This window comes from Macrotis lagotis, chromosome 2 (genome assembly GCF_037893015.1).
Source record: "Macrotis lagotis isolate mMagLag1 chromosome 2, bilby.v1.9.chrom.fasta, whole genome shotgun sequence".
Classification (NCBI taxonomy): Eukaryota; Metazoa; Chordata; class Mammalia; order Peramelemorphia; family Peramelidae; genus Macrotis; species Macrotis lagotis.
The window spans coordinates 187,258,682-187,269,655 of record NC_133659.1 but is presented as its reverse complement, the minus strand read 5'-3'; the positions used below and the strand labels follow the sequence as shown (position 1 = coordinate 187,269,655).

Below are 10,974 nucleotides of genomic sequence, written 5' to 3'. Positions count from 1 at the left end.
GATTGTATCAACAGACTGGAACTGGCAAGTACTAGGAAATGGGAAATGGGGAAGCGAGAGAGACCAAACGAGAGCTGGTTCAATAAGAAGGATTCTGAAATCAAATCTGCATCTGCTGTATATTACATGTGTGATCTCAGGCAAGTAATTTAACTTATCTTTCTTTGATGTCCCTCCCAGCTCTATCATCTCTGAGTCCCTCACTCTACTACCTTGTCCTCTCCCAGTGAGAGTCCTCCTGCCATAAAGTTCTGAACTAAATAGCCATCAGTCATAAATTGTCTTTGCTTTACCCCAAGCAAGAGAAAGCCATGTAGGTGCTCAGCCCTGGCAAAGCAGAAAGGGAACATGTGAGAATTTGACATCTGCCCCCAAACTCTCTTGTTCTCAGTTGAGTCTAAAACAATACCACTGATAGGCTCTGCCTTACAGAATTAAGTAATCTTTTTTTCTTTACTCTGATCCTTTGCCCAGGGTCGGAGCACTTTAGACATCCTGAAGTAATTCTCTAGTGAGGAAGTGGCCTCCTAGAGGAAGTGCCTTCCTAGAGTTTCACAATCCTGTCTTCACAGGACCTTGGTCCAAAATAAGAGAAATGGAAAGATTTCCCCCAATCCTTTAAGATCCGAAGACCACCATGATGCAACATATTCATATCATATCACATTTTTTCAATATAAGTAGAGAAGAGGAGAAAAGCAGGGAGGGGAGAAAAAGGAGTGTGGAGGGGAGAAAAAGGAGAGGAGAGAAAAAAGAACAGAAATGAGAAGAGAAAGAAAAGAAACTCAATTCAGGAAGAGAGCCCTAAAACCATAAATATAGTTGCACATGCACACATACAACTCCTACAAGCTGGAATTTGGGTAGTAAAGGTGTCTGGGAGAGCTGTTATGACCATTAGAGAGAATCAGTAACACATAGGAGCTGCACACTGCTGAATCAGAGAGAATTTCCTAGAAGATATCTTTTCACCAGTGCTTGGAAAGACAGAAGGAAGAGGCTTAGCCAATAGGAGGGAACGTGAGTGACAATGGGTGTGTGTGTGGTAAAAAATGGGTGTGTGAAGGGTCATAGGGAGAATCAGATTGAGCAAAGGGTTGAGAATCAGGTTGAGCTGGGGAAAGGGTTTTCCTGGCTGAAATGAAGAATAGAGGCATGGGAAGAGATGGTACAGATTGCTGTAGGGAATGGACAGAAAAAAAAATAGGACCTCTGTATACTCATTGAAAAGCTCCCTGCCCACCTCATTCCCCAGCTGCTAATATTGAGATATATAGATAGGGATAGAGATAGAGATAGAGATAGAGATAGAGATAGAGATAGAGATAGAGATAGAGATAGATAGAGATAGAGAGATAGATATATAGATACATAGATACATAGATATATAGATATATAGATATAATGTGTGTGCATGTATAAACATATATGTGTGTGAATGCATATATATGTATGGGATATACATATGTATGTGTGTAATTCTAAATACTATCAATAGATCAAGAATATATGGCCTCAGGGAAGCTAGGTGGCACAGTGGATAGAGCACCCCCCCGGAGTCAGGAAGACTTGAGTTCAAATATGACCTCAGACACTTAATAATTACCTAGCTGTGTGACCTTGGGCAAGTCACTTAACCTCATTGCCTTACCAAAAAAAAATATATGGCCTCCAGTGCAGAAATACCTAGAGCTTAGAGAAGATAAATCCATGAACATGCATGATCAAGTCTCAGAAGTGGAATTTGAATGCAGAACATCATAACTCCAAGTCAACCTCTCTATGTGATATATCCCACTATTTTTCTGTTTACATGCAACACTTCACGCTATTGTAGATTTTACAAATGAGGAAACTAAGGCTGAGAAAAGCTGAATGACTTCTCCAAGTTCTCACAGTATATTAGTATCAGAGATGTAATTTGAACTCATATCTTCCTGATTCCAAGTCCAGAATTCTATCTTCCATGCCATACTACCCATGCTAAATGCAGTAGACCATCATACTAAGAGTTAGAAGGGATCTTATTTTACATTTACAAGATCCTAATGACTTGTATAAGGTCATATAGCTCATAAGTCTCTAGGGTGGACTTTGAGTCCAAGTTTTCCTGCCTTTCTGTCCAGCATACTATCCTCATACCATCCAAGATGTCTCTCTTTTAGATGTAATACATGAGAAGACATTATTCCATTAGGCAGCAATATATTCAGACAAGTCCCTGGAAATCTCCATGAATGAGTGGCTAGTAAAGTTTGGGAAAAGAGGAAGGGAGAGAAGACTGAGTGTGAGCCCTAGGATAGCTCAGTAATTCACCACCATCACCACCCCCCAAAAAAATACCAATTCAAGGAAAAACTGGACCCACAGCAAAAGAGGAATTGCAAACATAAGAAGGAACATTTTATTTCACAGAAGGAAACAGTACAGTTGAACACTGGTTATACTATACAATTGCTTCCCCTAGCTTCCACCCTAGGAATATACTACTGAAAGGGGGGTATAATGGGTTGGAGAAAGGAGAGGAGAGAAACAATCAGGACCACTGAACAAGGCATGGCAGGGTTTGCATTTGCTATTCCCTTCCCAAAGAAAAGACTGAACTTCCCATCCTCCTCCCCACTGTGGCTGATTATACTCTCAGGCATGCAGCTGAGAGACTTTCTCTCTTCCCTACAGTGAAGATTTAGACTTCCCTTTTCTGGGAAGAAACCACCTTCCCATCCACTGTTTCCTCCATGGTGATAAGGACTTTGCTGCTGCTGCTACTGCTGATGCTGCTGCTACGACCACCTTCTCCACTAAGGGAACCTACAAAAAATAAAAAAGCAGAGTGAAAACTACTGTGGACAGAAGCTCATCTTTCTCTAAATTCAAGCTAGCACTTTGATTAGATCAGAGAGAGAAGGTGAGACTCTGAAAGCATTCTTGATATGAAACCATTCATTTATCCACTAAACATTTATTTACCACGTACTCAATATGACAGTATGCAAGGCACTGAGGGAGATACAGATGGATAAGACTGAGTCCCTGCCTTTAACTATCCCTAAATCTCTAAAGGAGTCTTTAGTGCAATACAACTGGAAAAGAGATGACACATACATGTCTTGAGAGCGGAATCATAAAATTGGGGTATTCCAGGCTGTCTTGTTCTTAATCATAAGATCACACATTTTAAGCTGAAAGGAACCACAGAAACTCTCTAATCCAGGACCCTCATTTTATAGGTGTGAAAAATGAGGCAAAGGGGAACTTAAGCAAGTTGTCCAAGATCAAACAAGGAATAAACATCAGTAGGATTTGAACCCCTATTCTCCAACTCCAAAGCCCAGCTATTTCCATTGTAATATTAGAAAGCTATTGAAAAATAATGAAAAATAGAATTGCTGCATCATTGTCAGCAATCTATCAACAGGCATTTATTTAACCAATTTTTTGTCAGACTTTTGGTTAGATTCTAGAGACACAACTTCATTAAACCCCTTAATGAATAGAGGATGTGTAATGGTTCAAATTCTGGAGAGTCCTTTGCTCATGACTGGGTGGAAGGAATTTCATGAATCACAGAATCTAAGAAGTATATGAGACTTAGAAACCATCCAGTCCAACTTATAGCTGTATATAAATCCCTTTTACAATATACCCCAATAGTTGATCTCCACTGAACACCCTCCAAAATGTCAACCTCTTTCCTAAAATGTAATACCCAGAAATGAACACAATAAGCTAGATCAACACAGGGATGTGCTGGAGTCAGCTTGAATTTGCTCCAAAGAGGCAAATGTTTAACTTTCTGTGTGAGTATTCACACACCTTGGGAATTAGCTAACTACAAACAATTTGATTTATTATTTTGTTAATAGTCTAAACTTAAGAAAATGATGCAGAAAATTTAATAATGCAGATTAAACTTTAATGTGCCTTCTACATATATTTTAAAGAGGTAGGGTGGGGGCGTTGATTGTTAAATATTTATTAGCACATTGGTGGAATGGGTTTTTAACCTTTTTTGTATTATTACCCTTTGGGCACTCTAGTAAAGTCTAGGAAGACCCTCTCAGAATAATGTTCTTAAATAACTAAGATAATATACATAGAATTATAAAGGAAATCCATTTTATTGAAATACAGTTATCAAATTATCCAAAAAACAAAGTCAAGGAACTCAGGTTAAGAATCCTAGGTCTTTATTGCCCAAAGGGCAACAAAAATGTGCATACCCTTTGATCCAGCAATACAACTACTGGGTCTATACCCTGAAGAGATGATGAAAAAGGGTAAAAGCATCACTTGTACAAAAATATTCATAACAGCCCTGTTTGTAGTAGCAAAGAATTGAAAATAAGTAAATGTCCTTCAGTTGGGGAATGGTTTAGCAAACTGTGATATATATGAATATCAACGGTATCCAGAGAAAGAACTGTGGAGTTTGAACAAAGACCTTTAATTTGGGGGCAGGGGGAGGAAACCGATATCTTATTGTCTGATATCTTATTGCTATCTCTTATACTTTATGTTTCTTCCTTAAGGATATGATTTCTTTCTCATCACATTCAGTTTGAATCAATGTATAACATGGAAACAATGTAAAGACTGACAAATTGCCTTCTTTGGAGGGTGGGGGAGGGAAGTAAGATGGGGGGGGGGGATTGTAAAACTCAAAATAAATAAAATCTTTATAAAAAAAAATCCTAGGTCTTCATTTCTGGCCAGGAAACAAGTACAGTGAGATTGTCACCTCCTTAGTTTATTCTCACTAACAGTCATCTGTCCCGTTCCCCTCAGTTCAGCCCAGTACCTTTCCTATATAGGATATTAATTTAATAAATGAGGAAGGAAGGAAGGAAGGAAGGAAGGAAGGAAGGAAGGAAGGAAGGAAGGAAGGAAGGAAGAACACCTCTTACTTGGAGGAGTTGGGAACAGAAGGAAAAATAGGAGTTTAATGGGAAAGTAAATATAGAACAGAATGGGAGCAACCACTTCACAGTAAATAGATATAAAGATGTCTCCAAAGCTCTGTCCTTCAGGCTTCAGGGAAAGAATCCATAGCCATCTCCACATTTCCCCAAATCTCATCCAGCCCTTGTCTAAGCCAGACAGGTCAAATCCCCTTACCTTCTCTGTTACTGAAGCCAATCATCCTAGAAAAGAAAAAAAGGGGAAGATTCAATTCAAGTATAACAAATATTAACTGCCCACTATGGAAAAAATACTCACTGTAGTCACTTTCTTTAAGTTTGGTCTACTACATTCTCTCCTTGTGACATACAGGATTAAATTATTGTTGATCCCATTTTACAAATAAGGAATCACTGAGGTACAGAGGGGTTAAATGACTTCATAGAATTTGGATCTTAGTAGAAATCATTTAATCCAATTCTCTCTCTTAGTGAGAAAACTGAGCCAGAATAAATAATTTGGAAACAGTCACAAAAGTGGTAAATTTTGAAGCCAAGATTCAAACCCACCAATCAGTGATGAGGACAAGTGGTTATATTATCCTTACTGGGATCCACATAAGTAAGAGCCGGACAGCAATCATTTCAAACTTGAGGAAGCTGAGTGGCTCAGTGGATAGAGTACCTGGCTTAGAGACAGGAAAGGCTGACTCAGATTTGGCCTCACACAATTATTAGTTGCATGGCCCTGGGCAAGTCATTTATCTCTGTGAGCTTCAGTTTCCTAACCTGTAAAATGAGAGGATTAGACCAAATCATTCCGAGTTTCAGTGCCTAAATGTCCTCAAAGTCTCTTTTTTTTTCCCATCTGGAAACCATCAAAGCTTCAAGTTAGGGGTGGTTAGGTGGCGCAGGGAATAGAGCACCGGCCTTGGAGTCAGGAGTACCTGGGTTCAAATCTGACCTCAGACACTTAATAATTACCTAGCTGTGTGGCCTTAGGCAAGCCACTTAACCCCATTGTCTTGAAAAAGCTAAAAAAAAAAAAAAAAAAAAAAAAAAAAAGCTTCAAGTTAGGTCACTCTCTAGATTGGATTCTCAGACCCTTCAACTTCCCTGAGAATCACAACCCCATTGATGGTTCCACCAAGAGAATAATCCCCATTTCACAGGGTGGACCTAAAACCCTTTGCCTACTTGGAGTCCTGGCCCTCAAGAAGGTTGCGGTATGTGGCGATCTCTTGCTCCAGTCGGGTCTTAATATCCAAAAGCATCTTGTATTGCTGGTTCTGACATTCCATCTCATTGCGGATCTCACTCAGTTGTTCCTCAATGTTGCCAATCAGTCCCTGCATCTGCTGCAGTTGAGTAGCATAGCGGCATTCCATCTCTGCCAAGGAGCTCTCCAGTCCAGCTTTCTGGTGACACAATAGAGAGGAAAGCATAAAAAGGGTTTAAGCCAGGAGACATGCAGAAGCAAGGAGTCTGGGGGAGGAAGGGAGTGCCTACCATGCTGAGCTGGGACTGAAGCTCAATCTCCAGCTCCTGGAATGTGCGTCTCAGGTCAGTGATCTCAGTCCTGCTGGTCTGGATCATTTCAGTGCTGGAAGCCACCTCTTTGTTCAGTTCTTCAGTCTGCAAGACCCCACAAAGATGGATGAGTCCCAATCCCAAAGGCAGTTCCCTGAGGCAATATGATGCCAAAAGACCAGCAAGGAAGCACTGAGGGTCTCAAAGAGGGGGTTCTGCACATGGAATCACCTTGCTAAAGAACCAGGCCTCAGCATCTCGACGATTCTTCTCAGCAATGGCTTCATACTGCTCTCGCATCTCAGAAAGCACACGGGTCAGGTCCACCCCTGGGGCTGCATCCATCTCCACATTGACCTGGCCCACCAGCTGATTATTAAACTCTTTCATTTCCTGAAGGGATGAAAAGAACTCAGATTGAACGTCATACTTCTAGCCCCATAGTTTAGGAATAGGGAAAGGAAGAATGTATTCTGTGGGCATCTTGCTATATCATTCATGGAACGGTAGAGAATGTGCTTCTTCCTTCAGAATCAGGGGAGGGGATTAATCATCCAAGTTTGCAGAGGGACCAGCTGAGGCATAGTGGTTTGTTTACTCAAGATTATTTCTCATTTCAGCAACCAAGTCATATTAGACACCCTCATTCCCCTGTTTTTTTTTTATTTAAGGGAGAAGAATTGAGCAAGTCTAGATATAAATAGTCCACTGAGATCTGAGAGAAACTTTGAATCATAATTCTCCCCTGGCTCCCCAGTTTGACCACACATTATAGCTACATTCCTTAAGAGCTGAGCTCTTCCTCCAGGTTGTGGATGCAGTCAGTATACAACCTGGTTATAAATAAGATTATTCAGAAACTGCCCTGTTATCCCCTAGATCTTCCCCGGCTCACTCATACATTTCTGAACAGGAAGGAAAAGCTGGATTTAGAAAATTCAAATCCTAATTCTACCCATGAGTCTTTGAGCAAATTGGATTAGAGTGAGGTGGGACACTGGTGGAGGAAACAATCTATAAATTTCCTTCTAACTAAATCTAAACCTATTTTCCCACAAGATGGAGGATTAATTAATTAATTCTTCTTCCTGCCTCCTGCTTTCCTCTCACCTCCTCATGGTTCTTCTTGAGGAAGTCCAGCTCCTCATTCAGATTCTCGAGTTCTAGCTCCATATTAGCCTTTTGTAAGGCCAGCTCATCTACCAGTTTGTGCAGGTTACTGATGTCAGACTCCACAAGCTGACGAAGGTTTATTTCATTCTCCAGTCTGGGAGATTAGAAAAAGTTCAGAACCAGAAATAGTGGAGCAGTTGCATTTCTTTGTATGAGGGGTCTGGTCAGGGAATAGAAGAGGAAGGAGAAGCGAGAGAAGGAATGAGGGAGGGAGAAAGAGAAAGAAGCAGGGAAGGAGTAAGGGAGAGAGGGAATGAAGGAGGTAGGAAGGTAGAGAAGGAAAGTAGGAGGAGAGGGAGGGAAAATGGTTAAAAAAAGGTGGGGGGAGGGGGAGGTGAGGGGGAGGGTGGTTTACGAACTTACTTGCGTCTGAAGTCATCAACAGCCAGCTGAGTATTGTCAATCTCCTGAATGACCTGAGAGTTCCCAATGCTAGCTTCTATGATCTGCAAAGAGGAGAGACCTGAACCTCCTTGAAGGTTCCTCTGTCCCCTATCTGTTGTCTCAGGTGGTCTCCTCCTCCCCCTCTACCCCAGGCATCTCCCTTAGCAGACACTAATTCTTCTGGTTGAGTCTACCCAGAATAGTCTTCGGAATCTACCTTCAGTCCCTTCAATCTAACTGCATAGCAGCCCTACTCAGTCCCTTTTCCTCCCTCCCCCACAAGGTCCAAAACCAGGCACCTTCCATCAACTATGCACAAAGGAATTTGAGAGAGATAAAGCTGCTCTCAGGAATCCTCAGCTGAGCCAGTAAAGATAACTCTGAGTCTATAGAATAAGGAATTGAAGCCTGTTTGATGCCCTGGGGTGGGGTAGGGGGAGACCTAACAATAAGCAAGTTTCCTATTTCTAATCTCTCCATTTTACTTCCCCAGGAGGCTACACTGCCTATGGAATGCCAGAGGTGTCAAAAAGTCAGAGATAGAAAAGTCTTTAGATATCATCTAAGTCAAAGGTTCTTAACCTTTGGGCATCATAGACTGCACCCCTTGGGCAACGTGGTGAACCCTGTGGACACCTCAGGAGAATGTTTTGTTTTTTTGGTTTTTGTCTTTTTTTCCATTATTTAATTAATTATTTTGGTGTTTTATTTTCCCCCATTACATGTAGGAACAATTTTTAACATTCATTTTTAAACTTTTGAATTTTAAATTCTCTCCCTTCCTACCACCTTAACCCCCCTCATTGAGAAAACAAGCAATTTGATATAGATTATAAATGCGTAGTCATGAAAAATATTTCCATATGCATCATGTTGTGAAAGAAAACACAGACCACCCTCCCCCCCAAAAGAAACCTCAAGAAAAATAAAATAAAATGAAATAAAAAAGTATAATTCTATCTGATTCAGACATCATCAGTTCTTTCTCTGGGATGGATAGCACCCTATCGTAAGTCCTTCAGAGTTGTCTTAGATTACAGTACTACAGAGAAAAGCTATCATTCACAGCTGATCATCCTACAATATTGCTGTTATGTACATCAAATATTTCATCAGGTTATGTAAGTCTTTCTAAGTTTTTCTGAAGTAACCTCTGATCATCAGAAGAATGAATTTAAAGGCAAAAAAATAAAATACATGAAGTTGCAAAGGAAAACAATTACTTTGAACTAAAATGTCATTTTTCCCATCCCAGTTCAAGGATGCCCAAAATCTTCCCACAAACCCCAGGTAAGAAACCCCTAATCTGGTCCAGCTTTCTCATCTGAGATTGTAACATGATGTTGTAGGCTTAGAGATAGGAGATCTGGGTTCAGGCATGACTTAGAAATTTACTAAGTATATGAAAATAGACATGACTGTCCAAATCCTGACTTTTTCCATCTACAGAATGGAACTGTTATTTATACTACTATACAGAACTGACATGAGGAAAGTACTCTAAGAAAGGGACCCTACTCATCATCAGGGTAGCTAAGGCAATCCTTTCCCATTTATTGTCTCCTATGAATTTAGCACAATGTCTGTCCCATAGTAGGTGCTTAATCAATGTTTATTGACTGATTGACTGAATCTGTGACTCTGTGAGCAGTTGTCATATTGGACCATTGCACTCCTTCATTTCCTATTGGCTCCAATTATGTGACCACCCACCAATACTTCCCTTTAAGGAAAAGCTAGTAGACAAAACCAAAGCACTTTGTTGCAGAGAACAATCAAGTTGAAGGATTGCTTTTTCTGTCCTGGAAGGTCCCATATTCTAATCATGTACTCAGTCATAAGGAATGAATAGCTTGCCCCTTATATTCTCATGCTGCCAATCAGAACAAATATCCCTAACTCTTGACAGTTGATAAGTAGCTCTTACATCTCAAGATGCCTCATGTTTAATACACTCATTGTCTGTGCCTAACATAATTGCTTTGTGTCATCAGTAATCCTGAAAGCAGAAATATGTATAATTCAATTAGATGCCTGGTTGAGTGACATTTTTGTCTGGCTCATGGTCTTACCTTTTCCCGGAGGTCTACAATGGTCTTGAAATAGGGACTGTAATCCCGCTCAGGATTAGTGGGACTTTGCTTTAGATGCCAGTCTCGGATCTTAATCTCAAGGTCAGCATTGGCCTCCTCCAGAGCCCGCACTTTGTCCAAGTAGGAAGCCAGGCGGTCATTGAGGTTTTGCATGGTGATTTTCTCATTGCCGGATAGGAGACCACCATCTCTGCCACCCAAGTCAAAGCCACTGCCAAAGCCTCCTCCTCTGTATCCTCCACAAACCCCTCCACTGAAACCGCCACCAGTCCCTCCACCAAAACCATAGCTAATTCCCCCACCATATCCGTCTGCAGACCCAGAGGACACAAACCTAGCTGAGGAGGCAGAAAAGGGGCCACCACCACCACTCTTGCCTCCATATCCCCCACTGGCCAGGAGAGAGGTTGAGCCACCCCCATAGGTAGAAGAAGAGCTCTGAAGGAAGGTAGTGCTCATGGCTTCAGTAGTCCCACACCTCAGCAGTCAGGAGTTAGAGAGCTTCAAGGAGAATCAAGAAGACTCTCTTACCCCTAAGTCAGAGCTATTTTTATACTGATTCCTTTGGGTACTGGGTGACCGCGCCCCCCAATTCCTCGCCACCCAAATTCTCCTCCCCTGTAAAAAGAAGCCAAGTCAGTTACAATTACAAACAAACACACACACACACACATACACACACAGAACACACACACACACACACACACACACACACACACACACACACACACACACACCTGCCCATATACCTCAAGGAGTCCTGTAGGGTTGGATTGTTGTGTTGGTATGTGTGTGTGTGTGTGTGTGTGTGTGTGTGGGTTTTTTTTTTTAAACAAAAGAGATGATTCAGAATTAATGATGTTTTGCTGGAGGGTATGATTTTGACACTTAGA

At 41.2% G+C, this 10,974-nt stretch overlaps 1 protein-coding gene across 1 annotated transcript; it reads right to left on the bottom strand.

Annotated features, from left to right (window-relative positions):
* Positions 1-2,390: 2,390 nt before the first annotated feature.
* Positions 2,391-10,617, bottom strand: LOC141513779 (keratin, type I cytoskeletal 15-like). The gene is made up of 8 exons (XM_074223946.1): positions 10,061-10,617; positions 7,968-8,050; positions 7,542-7,698; positions 6,663-6,824; positions 6,411-6,536; positions 6,099-6,319; positions 5,119-5,144; positions 2,391-2,811 (listed from the first exon to the last, which is right to left on the bottom strand). The coding sequence occupies exons 1-8, from the start codon at positions 10,538-10,540 to the stop codon at positions 2,687-2,689; spliced, it is 1,380 nt and encodes a 459-aa protein (XP_074080047.1). The 5' UTR covers positions 10,541-10,617; the 3' UTR covers positions 2,391-2,686.
* Positions 10,618-10,974: the final 357 nt, after the last annotated feature.